The 26,189-nt window shown below is 35.8% G+C and overlaps 1 protein-coding gene across 1 annotated transcript in view; it reads left to right on the top strand.

Annotated features, from left to right (window-relative positions):
• LOC135080903 (uncharacterized) overlaps nt 1–26,189 on the top strand; it is a 59,787-nt gene that overhangs the window by 12,995 nt on the left and 20,603 nt on the right. The window contains exons 5-11 of the mRNA XM_063975633.1: nt 198–349; nt 9,900–10,047; nt 10,422–10,552; nt 12,179–12,338; nt 15,629–15,732; nt 17,439–17,628; nt 18,281–18,414. Of these exons, the coding sequence (XP_063831703.1) occupies nt 198–349; nt 9,900–10,047; nt 10,422–10,552; nt 12,179–12,338; nt 15,629–15,732; nt 17,439–17,628; nt 18,281–18,414 (1,019 nt within the window). The remainder of the gene's footprint in view (nt 1–197; nt 350–9,899; nt 10,048–10,421; nt 10,553–12,178; nt 12,339–15,628; nt 15,733–17,438; nt 17,629–18,280; nt 18,415–26,189) is intronic.

Here is a 26,189-nt window from a genome sequence, read left to right as displayed (position 1 = left end):
CCGTATTCACAAACATTACTATGAGGTCTCACAGTGCGCGTGGACGCACGGGTGACACACGAACCAATCACAGAGCTCTATTCAACGCTACGCGTTCGATTTGCTGCTTCACATAAGCAAGCATCGTTTGTGAATACGGGTATTAATGCGCGGCCTCTAAATAAGATAAGATAAGATTACTTATCTTTTGTCCACAGTTCCTCCACTCACAGTGCACATCCTCGGCTCCAACCAGCCTCTGTCAGCAAGCAGGAGGTACGACCTCCTCTGCCAGAGCTCAGGGTCGAGACCTCCCGCCTCCATCACGTGGTGGAAGAACGGGCATAGGATAAACAACGCTAAGGAGACGGTAAGTTTGTTTTGTGTTCTATTTTGTAATAACCATTTTCTTTAAAAAAAAAACTGTGTATGCGCAGAATCTGTACTTGTCGAGCAGTGAACGTCAGAAGACGTAGAGTGAGACAGTATGACTGTGACCCAAATAAATACAAAATGCTCATCTTCTCAATTAATTTACTTTTAGGTTATGTGGAGGGTTACTAGTAAATTGTATTAAAAAGAGCGAACCAGTTGTTTTGAAAAGTGAGATACAATGTTCAATATAACCTAAACTTTTTAGATTTTAGTATAGTTCTCCAATCGCAATAGATAAAAATATTTGCCAAACATTGTACCCAACAAAAATGTCTCAAAAATGAAGAGATTACTCCAATATTTTTTATTGAGTTGTTATGTTCCGATTCTTACCAAAGTGTATTAGACGCGAAAACCTCACCTGCTGCTCCAATCGCATTATCCACCAATAAAATTGATAATGCAAGAACAAACCTTACATAGATTGGAACAAGTTAGATTTTCCTTTGACGATGCTAAACACGTACGCGTTTACTCATGAAAAAAACATTAAGGCCTATCAAAAACCCTTTAGCTTAATAATAAATTATGTACGAGCAACAGTCGTTGTTTCGGCAAAATGTTGTAGGAAAAAATAAATTACAATAATCCATGCTAGCCACCGTAATCCTGAAGACGGAATATTACAGCTTTTTGTTTTCAAATTAAAACGGTATTTTATTGGTCCGCCGAATATTATGTAAAAATTTGAATTTAATGAGATATTTCTTGTTTTTATCAGTCATTATAACAATGACAATGTGGTGATGGTCGTCATGCATGAGTTGTTATTTTAATCTTTCAGTTTACATAAATGTTCTTGGGTCGTGTGGTGCTTATTACATAGGAGCAGTTGTTTTTTACTTCATTTGCTCAATAATTTGTTTATATGATAACACGTGTGATATCTTTAAATCTGAAACTATACAATTTGACATACCTAAAAGCTTAATTTCAATTTAATCTTATTAATTTGCTATTTTGCGACAATACTGCCACTATTTTATAGCTTAATGTTGTGGGCTAAGACCAGTTAAGACCAAAAGCAAACTGATAAATTACTATCGTAGCCCTTTCAGACCTGAAAATTTTTTTCTACAAAATTTATGTTTTCTCGGATTTTATGTAACATTTGGTCCATAAGGAAGACAAGAAAAATAATATAAAAATTTTTCGACTTTCCAATTTTTCAGAAAAGTACCCGCACTATCGTGCGGGTTAGGACTAAGTGCACTATACGCACGCTCGTGCATAATTAATAAATTAGAGGAAACCCATAAGAAAAGACCCACTTTTTTGGATATTATTATTAAAATTTAATAATAATCAGCTTTTACTTGAATAAAACCATTCCAACTCATGACCCTTGAAGTGTTATGAGCTCCTGGTGGAACAGTTAGAGATTATCATAACAAATGTGTTGTATTTCCATTTAAAGAGAGCCAAGTCATCAAACACGAATTATTCTGACTCTCCTCTTTTCATCTTATGGTCAGACATGAAATTTAACGTTTTTCGTTGAAAAATACCATTCATCATAATGGTGCTAGTTCCAATCAAAGGCAATCGCTGTCAAATTTCTAATAACATGACTGACGCTGGTGAAAAACCTGTCGAAGTATATAAATCTGCGTGGAGGAACTGCTTAAGTATACAAAGTTACTAGTGCACCAACACCCTGCTCTTACTCAGCAAAAGCTGTACTTGCATCCAAATAAATACTGAAATCAAGCATCAGTCTTCCAGCTGTTAAAAGCCAAACAGAGCAAGATTCATTTCTTACAACCTGCATCTGTCAGTAACATAATATACTCATTATATAAAAGTTACTCATCTATTTAGTAACTATTAGACACTCTATCCATTTTCTGACAAGCTTACAAGACTTTGAAGGCTGTACTTTCCACAAAAGTTATGTCCTCTAGGGAAGTGGGATGGTCATAGGGAACAAAATTCAATTGGCTTCGCCACGTTGCGAATCCTAACGTCTTCAGAATGTCACCTATGACTACTTATCGTATATTTAGTCACCAGATCAGATACAACTGGGGAAAGAAAAAAATTCATGTATGAAAGCATACCAAACATTTTATCAGCGGAGGTATTAACGGCTCGCCCAGTTTTTCTCAAGTAGTAGTTATTGAAGCATTTGACTCCTAGTCTATAAAATTATGGCCAAGGAAGTTTCCAAAGTACTTCATTGGAGTCTGTACAGTCGAATAGATTGATTATCTATCAATATCTTTCATTTATTTTACAGATATGCCCTTTGCCTCTATATCCTAGCCCTTTTCTCTCTTCAATTGGCGTAATATACAGGGTGGAAACGATAAGTGATCTCACTCGATAATTTCTAAACTATACAAGATATCAATAAACTAGTTACTGATCCTGAAAGTGGTTCATGAGATTTATCAAACGGTATTAATAATAGGTTACAGAATAAACTGGATCTATCCGAAAATTCAATGTTTCCAGCTTCCATACATTTGGTAAAGTCACATTATTTTAAAAACTACACATGATATCGTAAAACTGATTACTGATTCTAAAAGTGCTTTACAAGCTCTATCCAATGGTATCAATAATAGGTTACAGAATAAACTGGATCTATCCAAAAATTCAATGTTTCCTTCTTCCATACATTTAGTACTACCACAGTCATGACACTCGTCTCTTGACAATATTATAGCAAGTAAAGCCTAAAACCAATGTTTTCCATGAATAATTTAAAATTAGAATACATTTCACGAGTTTATTTTAAGAGTTTATTATTAAAAAAAAAATACATTTCTAATATTGTGTGTCTGGCATACATTTAGTATGGAAGCTGGAAACATTGAATTTTCAGATAGATCCAGTTTATTCTGTAACCTATTATTGGTACCGTTTGAAAGAGCTCATGAAGCACTTTCAGGATCAGTAGCCAGTTTTTCAATATCTTGTATAGTTTAGAAATAATGGAGTGAGATCACTTAACGTTTCCACCCTGTATAGTAAAGTTACTTTTACGGAGAATTGAGCACTACTGGTACTCCCTGATGGCTCTGCAGGCTCAGATCTAGCCAAATCAATGGATTGCTGGCATAAAATAACTTCATTTCATACTATTTCCTTCTTTTGATCTAAATAGTGCAGAAAGTAGCTTTCGTTTGGATTTTTTTAAATATCTGAGTCATTTTCATCACGTAATAAGCATACGATAATGTTTTCTGATAATTAAACTGCTATATCAAAAAGTTAAATTAAAAAATGACTATTATTTGAATTAAAATTCCAAAAAAACAATACGCACGAGCGTGCCGTTTTTTCCCTTTAAAAATGAATTTAAACCGAACTGCTACGATAGTGCGCATTAAATTTAAGGTAGTTTTAAGTAAGCAATACTATAAATTATTTTAATGGTTTTTCATTTATTTATTAGAATACAATATTTACTTTATAATTTATAACATTTTAACAACAATACTAGCAAAGTACTATTTTTTTATATACGTACATCTCCAGGAGTTCGCGTCTAAAAATTCTGACATCTTTCACAATCGCTGTCCGGCGACCAACTGCCCGCAAGAGGGTCCTATATTTTTTATTAAAAGTATCATAATACGCACGATCGCCGTGTATCGATTTCGTTCCGAAAAACAAAATTTTGCCAAGAAAATTTTTATTTTAAGTCAATGCGCACGCTTATTTAAGTCAGGTCTGAAAGGGGTAGACAATAACCAGCTGCTTAAAAAAGGACGCCATTAAACGGCTCATCGATCTTGACAAATGGGACAGCCAATTTATCTCTCAATAATCTTTACTGCCATAAGAAACAACATCCGGAGCAAACTTAAAATAAGAGCACGTAAAAGTAATAAATGTAGATTGAATGGGACAGGCCAGAGCTCGCAGCGCACTCAAATCGGTCGTAAGGGACCTGCCTAAGTTTTGGCAGGGACACAGTGTAAGTGGATGTAGTGGTAGTGTTATACAAGCCCTTCGACATCTTGCTCATCTAACCAAGAATGTGCGCCAATTAATCGTCTTATCAGGGCATCGATTTAGTACGAGCCCGCGAGTTTAAAGCGACTAACAAGTCAGAAAATTTCGAAGAATCGTCACGATTTGGTAACCATCCAATTTTAACCCCTAGTTCACTGGACTTAATTTGTTGCTAATGACCTCTAGTATAACCACTTTCAACGTATCACCATATCGATTTTGTACGATAAGCCCGTAGACATTTATCGTCTAAAATCGACGATAAACATCGTGGCGTGTATCCTAAGGCGACAAACAAGTCAGAAAAATTCAAAAGTTTCGAAGAATCGTCACAATTCGGTAACCATCCAGTTTTGACCCTTAGTTCACTGGACTTAATTTGTTGCTAATGACCTCTAGCATAACCACTTTCAAGGTGTCACCCTGTAGACTTAAAAGTACCTACTCCGCACATTGCCTTCTATTCTTTCTTATATTGTGGTAGACTGCTTGACGCAAGAGGTGGACGAGTGAGCTAACTAAACGAGATAAAACATTCATCTTGTAGAGGGATGAATAAGAAATACACAAATCTACTACGGGCCTACAGGCTGCAGGATGTGGGTAGTAGGAACTTGTGGAAAGATATAGCCTGTAATTTTTGGCTAGCTTTCTTGGTTATTTATCTAAACTCTAAGAGAACAAAATGCTACTTTATTTATTGCATCCATTAGCTGTACAAAGGATATTTGTTATTATTATTAAATAAATAAAGTCTAATTGACTCCTGAACTTGCAATTCAAACTATGTTGGCATCAATTTTCATCATAGTTAAATACAGACAGCAAATGAACTACAGTGGCATCTTATGTATTTATAAAAGGTGTCATGTCATGGGTCCTTTCTTCCCCTTCGAGCTAGCCACCGGGGTGGTGATTGGCACCAATAGGTGGCGTTTGCGACATTTAAATATGTAATCTGATATTATCAAATAACATTAGATGCTACACAGTTCACCTTGAAGCGTTGTCGTCCTAACGTCTGCATTTATACAAAAGTGGGAGGTCCAATAAATTTTATAGAGGTCAATTAACGTGTTCAACACATTCATACAAGTAAATGCGTAGGCAAAACCAACATCGCCAGTGTTTTAATATGCCACAAATTTGGCCCATTTTTTGCAGGCGAAAAAGCTCTCCCAAAACTTTTACGATTTGTTAAGCCTTATCCAGTGATTTATTGCAAAACTTCAAACCGCTGTTGCTGTTTTCAAACGGACCCTTTTAGGTCCTGCTGCGAACTGCTGAACTTGTATCAAGTCTAAGTAATAAATACACTTTTAGCAATACCAATTTATCAACCCTTTCAATCTGCTCAATAGATTAAGCTTGTTGGATTTTTTGCTCAATAGAACATCTTATTCGTGTACAAATTAGATCCAAAATTAATGGACTTACAAATCATATTTAAACTTGTAGGCTGTTTACATTCATTATCTCAAAGTCAAATTAGTGCGTTTATAGTCGAAAATAGATTTGATACGTTTTAATTTAATACATAATAATTAATTATTACGATAAACAACATTGCTGTATCACACAGAGACTAAAAGTTAAATGGTGTGTGTCGCTTAATGCACTCTCAAGCGATGGTAATGTGCATTTACGTCATGGATAAAATTAATAAATGATATAACTTTAAACGAGTCCAAAGATAAGGGATATGAAATTGCAATACAAATCCCTCGTCAATATACAGACAAATTATGGCTGGGTTACTTTCATCAACATCATTTAATTTTCATCCATAGGACGTCCACTACTGAACATAGGCCTCCCCCAATGATTTCCATGTTGATCGGTTGTAGGTTATTTCAACTATAACAAACATCAAAAATCTGTCAAACTCCATACAAAAAACACCGGTTATGGTTATAGTTAATTAAGTTTTTTGGGCGTCAACATCAAGAGTTCATACAAAGCGTTTGTAATTAAGTCCCTAGTAAGTTTTAGAAGTAACACTTGTAGAGGTAGCCTTATTACAAAACTTTCGTCCCAGTATGCAGTGCAGTGTGGCAATTTAAAAAAATACCTTTTTCTTCCTCTGCTAGTTGAGTCCCGCTTTTATTAATTTCATTTGTCGCTGTGATACTTTCAACGAACTTCAGTATATCAAGTAATAATGAAAAAGACCACGTAGAATACAGGATGATTTTGCAAACAGATGCAATTGTTTTGAATAAGCTCTATTATTATTCTGTCTAATGGCTTCAATGGTGCGAATTTGAAGCACACTGGTACAATAACTTAATGGTAATTATATTTAATCGTGGTATTTTTCTAAAAAAAAAATAAGATACAGTTCACGGGTGCTCATAATCATAAGTTTCAAAGGCTAAGGCTTATACCATAATGTCTATTAAGCTTTGCTTTGCAGTTAACTGTGTGCATTTTTTTTAGGAACGAAGTAAATTTATCCATGTGTGCCAATTTTTAAACCTGCAGCGGATAAAAATAATTAAATATGAAGAATTTTTTTTCTTTACGTAAATCGATTACCGTACCGGAAAGCGCAGCGTAGTACGTTCACCCACAAGGTGGATCCACGACCTCATAAAGGTAGCGCGAAGGCACTGGATGCCGGCAGCAACCAACCGGCCATTGTGGAAATGATAATGATGATGATCAAGTTACTGAATTAAGCCGCTCCTAAAAATTTGGCAAGTGTTTGCTTGCAAAATCACCCTATATACCCAACCTCACGATGTATAAATTTCACAGGGCAACCTCGTCAGAACAGATTTTGATTAGGGTATAATATGCGATGTCAATCAAATATTCCCGTATGTAATATATTAACATTTAAGCTTTACTCTTGAGTTTGATTGTTGTGCGTAATTTAATTAAATCCCGAGCCGACGTGCCAAGGAGAAATTAATATTAACAAGTCTTAATTAAAATCAATTAGAACAGGATTCAGACTATATTATCTGGCAGTCGATATGTAAGTTTTTCTTTGGTACAATAACATTTTGATTGTAAGCCTACAGTTGGATATTTGAAAGTAGACGACGGGTTAGTCATCCAATTAAAAAATCTTGAGATATGAAGATCATAATGTAACTTTATTACTCGTCTTTTTATCTCCATGCATTGCTGATTGTGCAAGTTTACTAACCAATCATTTGAATCCATTCTTGAGCGTAGAGTCATAATTTTATTATACTTCAGTTCTTTAATAGTGTTTCACAATTACATACATAAGGCCACTTTAGCCACTTATGCCCGTTTTCACCATCAATCCCTAACTTAACAAATATGGACCTCTATGGTAACACTTATTATGAATTTTGTTTTCATAGGGGTCTCTTAAAAAATAGGTATTAATGGTGAAAACGGGCATTAGACACCTTCAATACTTGGAAAATAAAACCTGAATGTCAATATTTTTTATTCCACACCCATCTGTAATTCCAAACTTTTTAAAATGTTATTCTGAGGCAAATCCATCGAAACTGTTGCTGTTTTCAATTGTAGCCAAACTATTTCGTTTTTGCAAGTTCGATATTAGTTCAGGGATTTCAAAATGGTTCTGCCACAAAAATATTTTTTACATGGGGCGTATCGGTGCTTAATTCCCTTTGGGATGTCCACCAAAGCTTTTAATATATTTCTCTGTTGATACGAAGGTGACCTTACGAGCGGGTTTTGGTACAGATAAGAGTACTAGGGCAGGCTAATAAACTAACAGATATCTATTGGGCTTATTGTAATAAAGTGCTTTCTGGCTTTGTTGTTTCATTATGTCTAAACACACATAGTATAAGGGTTGGCTGGCTAATAATTGTAACCATTAACAAAATGCTATATTATTATAGCATCTGATCTTCCACATTATTATTAACTCCGGCTCAAAGTCATAACTTTTCGCTTGCCAAGTGCAATCACTTGACAAAAGCAATCTTTATCTACTGAGCTATCGGAATACTTACCGCCGCTCACCTCACCGCCTTACTCTTTCTGCATGACCCGTGGTTGACTGGCAGAGAATGCCATCCGGCATTAAGTCCGCCATAGTGTATTGTTAGTATGTGTGCTAAAAGTTTAAATAAATAAAATACTGATTTCCTCTCGAATTATTTTAATAAATTTCACACAGTTAACTGCCGGTTAACTGTGTGAAATTGAGTGTTGAAGATGCCTCTTCAACACTACCTAAAGCCATGTAGTTAATTGTTATCATTATCATGACTTAACGATTATTTATTCTAACTAAAATCTAAAGGAAAACAATAAAACGCACAAGATAAACAGAAAGTAATCACGAATCCACAAAAAAGGTCACGCTAATTGTCTCGGCGAAAGAAACTAAAGTAGTACAATCGAGAAGTGTGATTCGGTTTTTTGGATGAATCGTTTTTTGTGGATTATGTCGTTTGCAGCCGAGGGTTTTCTGTTATTAATGCGATGGGGAAGCATGGGACGAGATGTGAAGATAAAATTCACTTTTTTTCTACATTAAGTAGCAGGAAAAGTGGCATTAAGTAGGTATATGTACTTATATGTACCTACTAGCGGCCGCCCGTGACTTCGTACGCGTGGATCCCGTTTTACCCCCTTAGGGGTGGAGTTTTGTAAAATCCTTTCTTAGCGGATGCCTACGTCATAACATCTACCTGCATGCCCAATTTTCAGCCTGATCCGTCCAGTGGTTTGGGCTGTGCGATGATAGATCACTATGTCAGTCAGTCAGTCACCTTTGAGTTAAATAAATATTTAAGATTAATAGAAAGGCTATATATTTAACTATGTAATTGAATTTAGAATCATCAGCATTAACTCTATATTTCTGTACTAAAATTTTATATTTTTTATAGTTAGGTTAAGGTCAAGCTAACTCCCAAAGAAGTTTGATTCACCCATTCTGGGACGCCCTGTATATCATTACAGTAGCGTCAAAAGAGAAAAAAAAATTTATCTATTCATTACAATAATGCAGTATGCAGTACAAATTTTACAAGTTTTAATAAGTAGTAACAGCTTAGAATCACGTTACGTCACTGATTACTAACATCTTCCTCATTCCAAAACAGTAAGTGCCTTTTCACACGTTCCGGTTGCCGGCTATCCGGCGCCGGGTACCCGGTGGTGAAGTGTATGGGCATGGTACGTAGCTTTCACATGTTCCGGCGTAATTAATCCGGCATGCCCATACATTTGACGCCGGGTAGCCTGCGCCGGTTAGCCGGCAACCGGGACGTGTGAAAAGGGCCTCACGCTTCAGAACGTCCTCGTTACAAAGACACAGTCTCAACTCTTCTGGTTCTTACAGTTATACCAAGACAATCTCCTCTAGTTATTATAATTTCTTAGCGATTAGTCGCTTCTCAAACTAAATTATAAATAAACAACTTCAAAATCGAACTGCCTAAGACGGCAAATAAAAGGTCGTGGGTTCTATTCCCGCATTAGGCAGATCGGTTTTTTCAAGTTGCTTGTTTATAATCTTCTCTAGTTCTTACACTTATGTTTGTCAACAGCTATCAACCGACGGCAACACAACTACGTCGACAGTCTCCCTACAGCTCACCAAAGCTGATGCTGGAGCCAAGTTGGCGTGCAGAGCGTCCAACCCTCAGATGCCGTCTGTACCGGCGTTGGAAGACGACTGGACGTTGGATATACAATGTGAGTAATTATGTAAAGTAATACAAGTATTCAAATCATCTAAATAGTAGTAACATGACCTTATAAAGGTAAAAAGAAAAAGGAAACCGCTGCAGGCCTATCTTTAGCAGTGAACGTCCTACGCCTGAAAAGCTGATGATGATTTAAAGTAAATCTTTATTATAGCACCTTTTTAATGGTCGAAGGCCTAAGTTTTACGAGATTTGCGCCCGTGTACATTTTAACTTAGGAAAGACGTTTAAAAAATTATAAAGATTTTGGTTATTGAGTCTGTTTCTATTCACAACTAAATCCACAGTCGTTTGCTAAACATAACCGTCGAAATAATGTTCCATAGCATTCTTCCATTTCTTCATCTTAGATTAAATTTTCAGATGTACCAGAAACAGTGGTGCGGTTAGGCACGAATTTAGACCGCACGAACATCAGAGAGGGCACCGATGTCTACTTCGACTGCATCATCAACGCACATCCCTACGTTTACAAAGTGGAATGGAGGCATAATGTAAGTTTTAAGCCAGTTCTAATAACAAACAAATTTAATAATCCGAATTTGGAGACTCAGTTAGTCTCCACAGTGCAATCAACTTCCGAATTTACGCCAGTTACTTATAGTCATTTAGTTTCACATTTAGGCGACTAGCAGTGCCACAAACGCGCGACAGACGTGCTGCCGATAATTTCTTACTATTATGATAGCGGATGCCTGCCTTCACACTATAAAAACGCCGCTGGAGATAAAAATAGCACCTAGAAATGAGGAAAAGATTAATTTAATCATAATATCGATACACTTTAATTGCACAATTGCCAACACTCACCAGGGGTTTATGCGCGTCATGTACATCGTGCTCGTCAGTATTGCTCTCACAGCATGCCGCCTTGTATTGTCGTGGCAGCGGCCCCTCGAGATGTGAGCTCGATGATACACGCAACTATGCAAGGGTCTTGCTGCATTCATGGCCAACTTTGTTGTAGGGGTGACTACTACCACTACGCCACATCACCACCACCTTTTCTAACGTGGCAAAACGTGTAAAATTTAACATTATGGTTGAGGGTGAACGGAGAGCGGAAGGAAAATAAAATGACAATTGACTTTTTTTTTTTTTTTTTTTCTTCCTTCCGTTCGCTCCGCACTCGGCTGCAAACTGCTACAGACATGTATCTTGTATCGTTATTTTATTGTTTTTACCGTTATATTATTTTGTTGTTTGTTTCTAAAGGTTCAACCATTCATAAAAGCTTACCTCTCTTCATTACTTTGTTTTGTCTTTTGGAACAGCTGTGAACCTTCCCGGTCTATTGTTGTGATTAAAGTAAAAATATAATATTTTTACTTTGATTACAACTTGAACTGGAACTTGATTTGCTAGGCGCAATTTGTAATCGCAAACCAGTCGTAAAATGGGCGGAACGGCGGGGGGGCGCCACCGTCGTTCAAGTAAATAGTTTTAACGTGGCGAATAGCGGAACATGCGATTCGGTATTGACGGTGGCGTCCCCCTGTTAGTGTCTCGGGTGTGGCATTTCTTAATACATTAGTTTTTAGTTAATTTAGTTTTTGATTCTGTTTAGTTTTGTGTTAATATTGTTTTCTTTTTTTGTTTTGTTTTTTTTTCTCTCTCTTTTTTGTGATCACCGTCCATAACGCCCCCTGTTGCGCGCCTTCTTGACTGGTAGCCTCAATATGGTCCCGGTCAAGAGGGTGCGCAATCCGCAATCTTCATCGTGTTGGTTCCCGCTGAAAACCAGCTTCTCGACATGGCGCTTGTTATGTCGTGAATATAGCTGAGCGGACGCCTCTTCAGCATAGCTTGTAGTTTAATGTTATATGTACTGTATTTTTATTTTATTTTTCTATGCTGAATAAAGTATTCTTATTCTTATTCTTATTCTTATTCTTATTCTTAAAAGTAGATCAACATTTAATGATAGAAATTGATGTCTGAAATTAGGAAATCAATAATACAATAATTCACACAAATGGATTTAATACAATGTATTTACAAATAACTAAGCCTCTTGCTGATAGAGAAGTTCTCAATAAAAAAAATATAAGGATAGTCTTTATCCGTTGGGATATCAATCAAATAGCATAAAAAATTAAGAGTTTTCAAACCGTCAACAGGGCAAAACGCTGCTCCACAATGTGGGACAAGGCGTGATCATCAGCAACCAGTCGCTGGTCCTCCAAGGAGTGGGCAGGAAGACGGCTGGCAACTACACGTGTGTGGGCTTCAACGCGGAGGGCGATGGCGAGAGCAAGCCTTTCTCGCTGGATGTACTTTGTAAGTGTTTCTTAAAAACTGTTGTTTTTTATCTTTCTTTCCTTAGTACAGATAGCGCGCCAGGTTAAACACTGTGAGGTCTTACGTGATTGTAATAGCAGTGAGTTTACAACAAACATACTCATATACGAGTTTAATTATGCTGATGTGCTGTCGTCTGTACCTATGACTTGCTCTTGATAACAGTCACACTTGGGAGATCCAAACGCAATCCATGGTGAAGTCTGCAAGACGACGCATATTCACTCCTGGCTTTACCTCTGGAAAAAAATTAAGTAAAACCATGTTTACCTAACTTCGTTAATGATTTTTTCACCGTGTCACCTGGATCTATCGCTCATATTTACCTATCTCGTTTTGAGAGACAGATCATAAAGCTCGAGCTTTTTCCTGGAAGATCTCTTCCAACAACTTATGATCTAATAAAACGTCAATTCACGTTGTATTTGTGTGAATCATATTTGACTCACGAAACAAGGAAACTGTTCAGTAATTCTACCCCTAAACTCATTGTATGACTTCTTCGAACATTTTGGAATTAATTAGCAAAGAAATTCTGCCCGCCTTTTGTGAAACATGATATCGGTGATAATGATCCTGCGCCTAAAAGCCTGAAACAAAATTAAGTGGTCGTGTCAAAACAATTATTATTTTTTATAACAAAACTTGAAAACTTTGACAACGGGATTATTACCACCTCTCGTTCCCACCGCTGCAACTCCTGTGTAGCCAGGATCTACAGCTTGACCGCCAATAAAAACCCAACCAGTGAATGTCAAGTTTGTCTCGGGGAAAGTTAAACTTAGTCCAGTCATTTAAGCTTAAATTAGGTAAGAATCTCGGAATTAGAGATACCCAGCTGTAAGTCTGTAAATACTTGTATATTGACACCCTAAAAGTTGTCTCAAAACCTACATATGGTAGGGTGTAAGCAACTATTAAATTTTAACCCGGCGTCAATGACGCTGGGTCATATTGACCCGAGGCATTTTCAAACGTTCATAATTTTTTTTTTGCGTCCATTTTGTGGTTCGAGCGTTTGTATAGCTGGAGATACAACCTCCCTAAGTCCATTCCGTTAGTTAACTCAGTGTGACTTTGCTTGAATAGCGAAATACATAGGATTCAAATCAAAACGGGTCATTATGACCCAGCGTCATAGGTGGCGCGGTGATTTTATGACTTACTTTTATTCGCTTATTTTGTGTTTAGTGCTAGCTTATGTTATTCTTTTTTAAGTTTTAGTCATAATGTCTTTGTTAAATGACCCAGCAAGAATGAAGCGTTGCTGGAAGAGCCGGATTCCGAGATTGAAGAATTTCAGGCTGTAATAGCCAGAACTTAGAAATGGCAACAAATGTGAAAAATACGCAAGTAATGTGGACTCAGTCTTCGGATAATCTCAACCTTGCATTAGTACGGCGCCGGCAAGTGCGTCATGCCACATTTACATGCCCAGACCATTTGATTACATACTGCACCAGTTGCACCAGTTCCATGGCTCTGAATGATGAAGTAGAAGACTTATCTCATTGTATCTGCATATAAGAAGTTCATTTTATCTCTTTTTCACTATATATCATTGTTTATTCCTATTAATACTAAAAATCTTTACCAAAAACAAAAAATATAGACTCAATGTGTTTCTATACACGATTTTTTAATGTTTTGTTTAAAAATTCATAAAAGAAATGATTTATTTCATGTATTCGTTTTATTTTTGTTTTATTAGCTCAGTAAAGAACCCTATATACATGGACAGTAATTAAAATTAAGATTACTTGTTCAATTTCCTGAAAAATGATCGAAGAAATATGGGTCAATATGACCCGGGGTCATCGTCTTTGCAATTATTTTCACGTCATTGGCGCCGGGTTAAGGTCAAAGGTCACAAAAATCGGTTTTTTGCGCTTTTTTTGGAAATATCTCATTTCCTATGGGTTTTTTGCTATTTGTATTTATTATCAATATTGTAGAATACTAAATTCTCTACAAATTTTGTTTAGGATTTTTTTTTTATACGGTGAACCGTTTTCGAGATAGAGGGCGGAGAGCGCGCGGTCACTGCATCACTTCAGGTCAACTTAAGCGGTTTAGGTTTTTCATACAAAAGGATTTTCCCGCTAATTCCCGTGGGAATTTCGGTAATTACTTGTTGTAAATAAGCTTTAAGTTTACTAAGGTACCTACATGCCAAATTTCAAGCGTCTAACTTCCGTTAAGCGTTTAGATTTTTCATACAAAAGGATTTTCCCGCTAATTCCTGTTCCCGTGGGAATTCCTAAGTAAACTATAACCTGCCCAGGTGTATGAAGAATAATTGTACCAAGTTTCGTTAAAATCCATCGAGTAGTTTTTGTTTCTATAAGGAACATACAGACGGACAGACAGACAGACAAAAATTTTACTGATTGCATTTTTGGCATCAGTATCGATCACTAATCACCCCCTGATAGTTATTTTGAAAATATATTTCATGTATAGAATTCTGTCCGTCTGTATGTTCCTTATAGAAACAAAAACTACTCGACGGATTTTAACGAAACTTGGTACAATTATTCTTCATACACCTGGGCAGGTTATAGTATACTTAGGAATTCCCACGGGAACAGGAATTAGCGGGAAAATCCTTTTGTATGAAAAATCTAAACGCTTAACGGAAGTTAGACGCTTGAAATTTGGCATGTAGGTACCTTAGTAAACTCAAAGCTTAGTTACAACAAGGAATTCCCGAAATTCCCACAGGAATTAGCGGGAAAATCCTTTTGTATGAAAAATCTAAACCGCTTCAGTAGACCTGAAGTGATGCAGTGACCGCGCGCTCTCCGCCCTCTATCTCGAAAACGGTTCACCGTATAAAAAAAGTTTTTAAACAAAATTTGTAGAGAATTTAGTATTCTACAATATTGATAATAAATACAAATAGCAAAAAACCCACAGGAAATGAGATATTTCTAAAAAAAGCGCAAAAAACCGATTTTTGTGACCGTTGACCTTGAAATTTAATAGTTGCTTACACCCTACCATATGTAGGTTTTGAGACAACTTTTAGGGTGTCAATATACACGTATTTACAGACTTACAGCTGGGTATCTCGAATTCCGAGGTGAACTTACTATAATGACTGGACTAACTGTGATTGGACTCGCAACGAAATTAATGAGAAAAACATAGGCGGAGTTCGAATTCTTGCCCAATATTTCCGTAGCTTAGCGGCCAGAACAGTCTCTTTGCACCATGGGTTCAATTTCCACCAGGGCCAATTGATTTTATATAAATTTTTGCCACAGATGCCCCAACGTGTAGAAGCTCCCAGCAAAGAGTGCATGGTGTGGCGAAGCAAGAACGAGCTCACATCACTTGCCACGTCGATGCGAACCCCCCAGAAGTGGTTGTAAGTATCAATTTTGTGTGAATGATTAAGTTAATTCTGATCTGGTGAAGGTCGTGGGAGGTACCTGGATATGGACAATGCAGGACTGGTCGTGGTGGAATGCCTTGCGGGAGGACTTCGTCTAGTAGTGGACGACCTTTGACTAAAACGAACGAACGAGCGATTAACTTATTGCAAATTGAAATTGATTGCAAATATTGACAGAGTAATTTATCTCGCAGAAACTCAGTGATAAAAACTGTTAGCAATCAAAATGTCTCGAACTTAAGTCCCAATAACAACACAGCTTTTCAAGTGCTTATCACATTCTATTAGACATACTTGAAGTATTCAACTTCGCAAATAAAACGCTTTAGAAAAATTATATACCATTACGAAAGGCTTTTTATATTTCTTTCGTGCCGGCCTGATTTATACGAGTAAGTTAGATAAATGTGAACAAAAATGTTCTTTAGACACTATTTATGGGCAACATAAAATGTTTACACTTGTAATATTTATTTCTATTAAGAATAACTAATAAGTGTGGCGAGGTAAAATATTTGCTTTCAAGACTTCTTTTGTTGCCTTTTACTTGTTGATGAAGGCCAAGTTTGTACCGAGGGAAAGTTAAACTCATTCATAAATGTCGCGTAAGAGTAGGCGCACACCGTTGATTTTTCGTCGGCCGATAGTTTAGTCGGGCAGTTGATCAGTATGGGCATGTAGGTATATGGGAGTGCGCACACCACGCCGATTCGATTTGGCCGATTCTTCATACAAATTAAAATCGGGCACAACTTTCGGGAAACTAAAAATCAACGGTGTGCGCCTACTCTTAGGACCAGTGTCTTTCAATTATTGTGCCTACAAACATAATATTGCCTTGTCATATTTATAGCGCTTATGTAAATGAGTTACATGCAGGTCGCTACCAACCGGTCAATCTGAAAAGCCTATGTTCAGCAGTGGACGTCCTGTAGCTGATGATGATGATAAATGATTTAGTTAGTCTTCGACTCTCGGTCGCCGGTCGCCGATTATAGTAGTAGGTTTGTCTGCTAGTAGAAAGAAGGAAAGAAAGAATAAAACTTTTTGACAACTAATAAAAGTACAAAAATAAACAATAACTAATGCCCCTAAGTAACGTGGGTAACCTTACCCTTGTACAACTTGATATTATCATTCATGAAATTATTATGAACCAAACGTCGACCCTTATTCGAAACTATCAATTAGCTCTAACATGTTTTGATTTATATCCGGACTTTAATATTACCCTATGATAGCTCGATTGAATTTCAACAATATTGACTGTAGTCTAATGGTAAATGTTATTCCGTTCAAGCAGAAGTTACTCTACTAATCCTTTCAGTCAAATGACGTCTACTGCTGAACAAAGGCATACCCCAAGAATTTCCATAACGACCGGTCCTGTGCTGCCCGCATCCTGGTACTTCCCGTGACCTTCACCACATCGTCGGTCCACCTAGTGGGAGACCTGCTCGCGCTACGTCTTCCGGCCCGTGGTCGCCACTTGAGAACTTTTCAGCCATAACGGCCATTGTCTCTGCTCTCTACGACCTACGTGTATATGCCCCGCCTACTGCCACTTGATTTTAGCAATTCTGCGGGCTGCTGACTACACAGTCTTAAACCAAAAGTATCATATTTTCATTTTACGTTCTTGTAAGTTTCATAGTAATTGGTAATTCTTCTTCTAACAGTTCCGATGGACCTTCAACAACACGGCAAACAGCAACGAAGTGAGCGACACATACGTGTCCAGAACCGGCACCAGTTCCACTGTGACCTATACTCCTCACACAGAGATGGACTACGGGACTTTGCTGTGCTGGGCCCATAACAGGATAGGGAAGCAACGAGTGCCTTGTGTGTACCACATCATTGCCGCTGGTAAGTATGTTAAATCTTCTGAAGTATGTATTGACGGAAGATTCTGTCAATACAAAGTTGATTCGCCAAAATACCAAGCGGTCGTAGTCTAAAAATATACAAACTAAATTGATAACCATATCAGAGGTGGAATTGTGTAAAGCAATTGTAATCATTTGACAGTTCATAACGTACGATAAAGTCAGTTAAACAAAGCGTTTGATAGAATAATCGTACGTTATGAACTGTCAAATGATAACGATTGCTTTACACAATTCCACCTCTGAACTGACAAAAGGTTGAATAAATGGGTATTCGAATTAAGACTATGTCTTGGCAGACATAATGTAAGATCGTCCGACATGCCGAGAATATACACGGTCCTTTGCCGGAGAAGTGTGTGGATAAAAAAGCGGGAGATAGTGTTTTATCAAGTTATATTACCGCTCGTGTTCACAAACGATGAAATCAAACGCACAGCGTTGAATAGAGCTCTGTGATTGGTTCGTTTGTCCCTATGCGTCTACGCGCACTGTGAGACCTCATAGTAATGTTTGTGAATACGGGCGTACATCACTATACAGACTATTTACTTGAATGAAACTATTGTCAACTTTGTTATGAAATTCATAGTGTCGCCATTATTATAATCTGACTAATTATTTCCACATAGGTCGGCCAGATCAAGTCCACAACTGCACGGTGGTGAACGCCTCTCTGACGTCGTTCGGGGTTCGATGCTCCGAGGGGTTCAACGGTGGTATGCCGCAGTCCTTCCTTTTGGAAGTCCGAGATATTGTGACACAGGTGAGTACATTAGTTTTTAAGAGCAAACAAATATTACGGAGAATAATACTTTTTAGGACAAAAAAAATTGCAATATCATTAAATAAACATAATTCTCAAATTCAAAGTATTTATTTGCAAATAAAAGGTAAAATAAAATAGTTTGTCTCATTTTCATAATACCTACGTATGTGGCTTTGTTTTGTGTTTTAAAATTAAATTCAAAAATATTAAATTGATTCAGTAACGTCTTGCTTGTGCCACGTTTGTTCTTTAATAAATGTTATTTTGTATTGTTCACCACAAACGCAAGATTGAAGACACACAAGCTGTTGTGTGTCTTCAAATCTTAACATCTAAATATTTACTGAATCATAACTTACTAAGACATTTCAGAAATCTCTTCGACACAATTTCTACAAAACAAAGAATCTTATTTATGAGAAACATTTTGTCTTAAGAGCGTTGTCACATTTTTCATGCAGAAATCGAGAATTTGGCAGATTTCGAAATGATTTTAGTCATATAATTTATTGTTATAGCTTCTTTTGACTTATATCATCGTAATTATCATACGTTTTTACGGAATGTCTATTGACAAAATCTCGTTCAAATTGGATTTTTGCCTACGAAAACAGCGAATTTCGAAAGCCCGATTTCCAGGTAACTCGCGAAGGCACAACTTTGAACTAATATTACAACAAATTTATTTCTAAGTAAGAAGATAGAATGTATTCATTAGAATAAGCATACCCTGAAGAAGAAAGTGTATTGAGAAAATTTTGATGTTTAATTCATTAAAATGCATTTTTATCATGTCTAAGATAGTCAAAATTCGAGAAAATTACTGCAAGAAAACAGGTCACATCTCATAATCTAAAAGTCATTTGGCAACATAAACTACTTTATACTTAAGAAGAAACATAGTACTATTATTGTGTGAAAAAGAAAAAATATCTATCTTCAATCTTCAAATGAAAAATTAATTTGAAAATACTATAAAATCGGGTGCATCAAATGGCATAAATCAGTCGTGCTTTGGCACTCGTAGACGCCGGGTCTCTGTCAGTTGACTGCCTACTGACGTATTTGCGTCACGCGTGATTTTTTCGTAAATTGTAGTATGATTGAGTACTTTTGATCCGCAAGTATTTTTAATTTATTTGTTTAGGTAAATCGGACTTGTAATTTCTTTCTTTTCAAACTTTTTATTATTTTACTTACAGATGGCTAGAATAGATAAAAAATATTATTATGGTATCTGTTTGGTCAGGAAAAAATAAATGACTAATAAAAATTTTAACAGGGTGTCAAAACATTAGTCTATGCTATTGTGTTTCTACCAACATAAAATATACTATTCCTTACTAATAAAAGTTGAATAGCGTCTGTATTCACAACGCTTCGTCATGTTTTTCCGAAAGTTCAATTACTGACGACTGAATGAAAGAAATTGGTGAGTAACTATTCATCTGATATTAAACGTTGAGTAATAAAGGGGTAGGTCAGGTAAATGGCAAATCCACCAGCGGTCGCTCGATGACACTTAGACAAATAGTTTTATAAAACGTCAACTAAGTTGGTTAGGTATTTGGATTGAAGATACTTATACAAATGAACGTATAAAATGAGTTTATTTTTAAAAGTATAGGTACAGGGTGGAAACGATAAGTGATTTCACTTGATTTTTAATTATACAAGATATCGAAAAACTGTTTACTGTTCCTGTAAGTGCTTCATGAGCTCTTTAAAACAATAACAATAAATAGGTCAAAGAATAAACTGGATCTATGAGAAAATTCAATGTTTCCGAATTTCATACTAAATGTATGCCGCCAGCCATACCTACCATATTAGAAGTGATAATTTTTTAAATTTAAATTTTTAATTGAGTAATATATAACAATCAAACAACAAACTCGTAAATTGCATTCTTATTTAAATTTTTTAACGGAAAACATGATTTTAGGTTTAACTTGCTACAATATCATCAAGAGATACTAATGAATAAATACTAAATAAACAGATAAAGGGGACGGCATTAAGACACTCAGAATTCTCAGAAACCATTGATTTCGTGTTTGTTTGTAACTGTATTAAATGTATGAAAGCTGGAAATATAGGTTTTTTGAATAGATTCAGTTCGTTCTTAAACATATTATTGATGCCGTTTGCTAGGTCTCATGAAGCACTTTTTCAGTAAGTAACCATTTGTTCGACATCTTGTATACCTACTATAAGAAATATTCGAGTGAGATCACTTATCGATTATTTTCGTCATCCTTATTTGTATTAAATTTAATTAAAATACACTAAAGCTGAGATGCACCACCTAACTTTGACCCTAACTGACAATAACCGGTGTTTTATGTTAGAAAGATTTTTGACATCCAAAATTTTGATGTCAATGTTAAAGTAAGACGGTGCAACACGGCCTAACAAATGTATCGTAGACAGTACTTTTTATTTTCTTTATAAATCTTTCTTTTCTTTGTAAAGCTATGTACAAGCTTTTATTTTCTTTGACATCTGGAGTCGTAAAATCTTGCAACTTAAAATTTACTTACTTCCCGTTTTCCCACTGAGCTGAAATTTTGAATGTCTACACAGGCATGCAAAATTTCGTTTCATTTCGCACTAAATAATTTAATTTACACGTGTTTTCATGCGATGGCCAAGTCAATATATTTATGTAAAACGTTAATGATTTCCTGGACTGGACTTGGTATTACATGGATCTCACAACTTTTTACCGTAGAACAACTGAGTAGTGAGACTTGGTTTTTTGACAAGTATTGTTTTTGATGGGTTTGTATTACAGAACGCATGTGTACCTAATGGGATAACTGTTTAAAAACACGATTAGATAAATTTTGCTCTATGGATAAAAATCTTAAAGTTACCTCTGATTTTTTAGCATTATACGACCGTGGTTTACAATAATAAATTCTATAAAATCACAATAATATCAGTATTTACCTCTTTGATTTCCTGACTTGTTTAGATTTACAAAAACTAAATATTTATTATTAACTTTTAGATAATAATTTGAATGGTGCTTACGATGTTTAGTTACGAGCTCTTTGATGGACACAGATATTATAGATAACGTTTAAAAAATGGCACGCTCGTTTTCATACATTTCATTCTATTTATTTAACCTATCCATATTTATGTGCGGAAACGTCACAAAATCAGAATAAATTTTAATTTTTCCAACCCGCATCATAAAAACTAAAAAGTCAAAAGTAAAATTTAAATAGTAAATATTTTTCATAAACAAGCTAACTTTTGATGCTGTAAAAAGAATAAAATAAAACATAAATTCTTTAAAACCCATCAACTTATTACTTTACTCAATTTAAAGATTAAAAACTTGTCGCGGGATTTACTAGTGTAAAAAATACATTAATTACGTAACTTGATTTTGCTAAAAGTCTGATCTGAGAAAAAATCAAATAGGTAAATTATACATTATTTCTTTATTATTATGTATGATGTACTGTCTTAGGTACGATACAACTACGATCGTTTAAGATCGGATTAAGATCGTTTAGTCGACGCAGCGTTGAAATTGTACAGATAAATGCAGTTTGCGCACTCACTACGCGACGTCAAGCAATAAAAACCTAAAATTCGAACGCCAACTTTTTGCTACAACGCTCTTAATTTCTAAGAAAATTGTCTGACCTCTATTTGCTCTAATCTATAATTCTGACATTTCATAGATCACACACTTGTAAGAAACTTGAGGTTATACAACGTAGTGTAGACGACAGGCACATCAAACTTCACATTTTCTTAGTAAGTTCATAACTATTACAACTACAAAATGCTACAGTTTATGTGCAAAAGGTACAGTTTACGTTTGAAGTGTATAAAAATTATTATGCTCATTTATGAGAATCCTCATGAAATTATCACTTCACGGGATTTATTGCAACAATATCTATTTTAACGGTAAATAATAATATTTACCCTCCCTATGATTACCCTCCCTAAGTGATAATTTTATAGTAAAAAATGCAACATAATAGTTTAAAAAAAAAAAACCTCATGAAACCTAAGTTAAACTATAGGACGATGTCTTTACGGTGTAATAATGATAAATATGTATGTTGTTATATAATGTTACGTTCATAGCACCACTCCATAAAATTCTTTAAAACAATCTAATTCGAAAATATAATAATATTATATTTTCGAATTAGATTGTTTTAAAGAATTTTATGGAGTTTTTGTTTTAAAGAAGAATTGTTTTAAAGAAGTTTATATAATAATATTATATTTTCGAATTAGATTGTTTTAAAGAATTTTATGGAGTGGTGCTATGAACGTAACACTATATAACAACATACATATTTATCATTATTACACCGTAAAGACATCGTCCTATAGTTTAACTTAGGTTTCATGAGGATTTTTTTTTTAACTATTATATTGTTTACTTGAAAACTTGTGTGTTGACAGAAAGCTATATTTCAAAGTTATTTGGTAACTTAATGTGATGTCTGAGTAATCATATAATTAACATAAACCTACTTTTTAGATCTGCTGCTGAGTTAAAGGTTTTTAATTATTGTTTTCTAGAAGCAACCTACCAAAGAGTAGGTATATTAATTAAATTTATTAGTGAACGTCATTAAAATTATCTAAACAAAGAGTATATTGTTTTAAGGAACGTCATTATGGTTATCATGAACACAATACCCAACCAATTACATGTTTTACATACGCATTACTAAATTCAAAGTTCCCTAATGAGAATTTGATGAAAATGATATCTCAGGGCTCCAAATTAAAACATTAAAAGCTGGCCTCGAAACACATATTCCCTCGGTAAATATTTAATTTGCTTTGTAACGTGTAGCCTATAATTATGTGTAATTAATATAATAACAGCACTAATTGTGGATTGAATATAACATGAATACAGATGGTGTTGTAATCAATGTGATCGATTGTGGTTGAATCAATGATATTATAGAACTATAGATATGTTACGTTCATAGAAATTACGATTTTAATCCGTGCCGAGCTATTCCAAATTGCACACATTGACAAATGTAACTGATAAGTGAAACAAAAGATACGAAATAGCACGCAAATGAAAGAGATAGCTATAGTTTTAACGATTCTGCACTAACTAATCTATGTCCGCAGCGCACGCATCCTTATCGCTCTAACGTCAAAACAAGATCGCTTTCTCTTTCTTAACTTGAACATGGCGCATGGCGTCTTGATTGTTTGCATAAATAATTGAAAATTAAATACTAAATAATTTTGCATAATCACATGTGGTAAGAGATCCCTTGTATTTATTGTTTACTTTAGAGTCATAATTGGTACACTTTCGAAACACACACAATGGCATTTTTTATTTATTTTGGTAAGAACACAGGAACTTACGGTGTGGTACGCACGCGATTGCGCACGACGCAGGCCACCAAAGAGCATAAAAGAGTAAGAGACGGCACTCCATAGATATTTTTTGAGCTCACGCACACATATGCATTTTAGAGAACGACCCGCAAATCTTTACCAACCGCACAAACTACAGGCGGAGCTACCAACATAATGCCTTATTTTCTGACAGTATTAGTGACGTTCGTAATAACTTATCGATTATCGATACTTTGCTAGGGTTGTAATTGCATATCGATATCTAGTATAGGAACCTTCAATATTTTAATGATTACTATTTTTATTTTATACTATGTGTAAGTAAAACGAAGTTTTGTAACGTAAATTATTTATTTCGAAATAAAATAGGTATATTACAATAAGTATTGAACATGACATAGCAGTTGTAGGCATGAGGAATTATTGAAAATTATAACAAAGTACAGAAATGATAATTTTGTAAACTTTTATTTTCACAACTTTTTCTAAGAAAAAATAGGATTTTTATTTATAAAGATAAACATCTTTAATTTTCTTATCAGCTGATCGAACCTCAGCCTCAAGATTACTTTTCAATGCTTTGTTGCTGTGCTTTTTTACTTTTGTCAGCAAAATTGTTTTCACTTTTTATGAAGCTGTCATTAATGATTTTACAACTTTTTCTTAGAAAAAGGTAACTTAATATTTTAAACATCTTATCATAAATTTCTTTATTATGTTGTTGACATTTAAACCAACTAAAATTACAATTTGTACTCAACATTAAGAAAATGAATTTTCCAACATTTTCCATATATATCTGGTCGGCAATATCGATAGTGGAAATATCAATTACTGTAAGGGACAAAACACGACTTTTCAGGAGAGCCAAAAAACGATTTTTTTTTTTTTTATACCTCAATATCTTTTTATGTGATGTTACGATTTAAATAGTTTCTATGGCAAAGTTTCTTAGAATTTTCTGTTCTTTCATAATATAAACGCCAAATTTTCGAAAAATGGGTAGTTTAAAAGATAGCATGTCCCTTACATTAAAGAAACGAGCTTGACTGTACCTTACAATGTTGAAATTTCAAAGTATGGAATGTCATGTATGTTGTAAGGTACATTTAAGAATAAACACGACAGTAATATTATTGTAACTTGACAATTTTAACATTGAAACCTGATGTAAGTAGAGGTTGCATTCGAGTATTCATTAACAAAACGAAGAGAAGAGATAGAAACAAGACAACTTAGTGTTCACAAATGCAGTTGGAGGCATCAAATACACATCACCAACAAAACATTTAGTCACTGATGATGCCTACGTCTGCATTTGTGAACAAGTTGTCTTGTTTCTATCTTTTTCTGTTCATTTTTACGCAGTTAGGTTTTTTTTTTCAATCATCGTTCGTTCGTTTTAGCCGAATGACGTCCACTGCTGGACAAAGGTCTTCCCCCAAGGATTTCCACAACAACCGGTCCTGCGCCGCCCGCATCCAGGCACCTCCTACAACCTTCACCAGATCGTCGGTCGACCTAGTGGAGGTTCCAGCTCGTGGTCGCCACTCAAGAATTTTTCTGCCCCAGCGGCCATCAGCTTTGCAAGCTACGAGCTCCACTCACTGCCACTTGATTTTAGCGATTCTGCGGACTATGTCAGTCACTTTGGTTCTCCTGCGGATCACGTCATTTCTGGTTCAATCACTACGAGCATAGCACGCTCCATCGCCTTTGACCTTGAGTCTTCTTATGAGGCCCACAGTAAGCGACCACGTCTCAGATCCATAAGTTATCAAAGACTTTTGTCTTGAGACAGTGCGATATTTCAGACGTGAGAATATCACGAAGCTTCCTGAACGTTGCCAGCCGAGTTGGATTCGACGATTGACCTCTTCCTCGAAGTTAGACCTACCTAAGGCTGGTTTTAGTGTCACGCAGACCGTCAGTGCGGATCGCTCCGCACAGCCAATCTGTATGAACTGATAGGGAGCGAGCGATTCCTGCGGACCGCATTACTCTAAAACGCTTCCTCGAAGTTTACAGATCGGCTGTGTGAAGCGGATCCGCACTGGACGGTCCGCGTGACACTATAACCAGCCAAACTGGACTGTTTGTACTAGGTATATATAAGTGTCAACAACTGCCGAGTGTAGAGTATCCAACCTTTAGAGGAGTGGGTGCAACACGGACATTTGACATGATTTTGTCTTGTCCATGTTTCATTTTAAGACCCCCTTGTTGAGAGGCTCGACTCAGGCCATTGTGCATTGTGCCTAGATCTTCCACGGTCTCAGCCATGGCTATGATATCGTTTGCGAATCGAAGGAGGGTTATTTACTCACCGTTGATATTTATGCCGAATCCGTTCCAGTCCAGAAACAGTTTCGGAGTTTTCAGTTCCCCCTGTC

This window comes from Ostrinia nubilalis, chromosome 18 (genome assembly GCF_963855985.1).
Source record: "Ostrinia nubilalis chromosome 18, ilOstNubi1.1, whole genome shotgun sequence".
NCBI lineage: Eukaryota > Metazoa > Arthropoda > Insecta > Lepidoptera > Crambidae > Ostrinia > Ostrinia nubilalis.
This window is presented reverse-complemented; position numbering and strand designations above follow the sequence as displayed.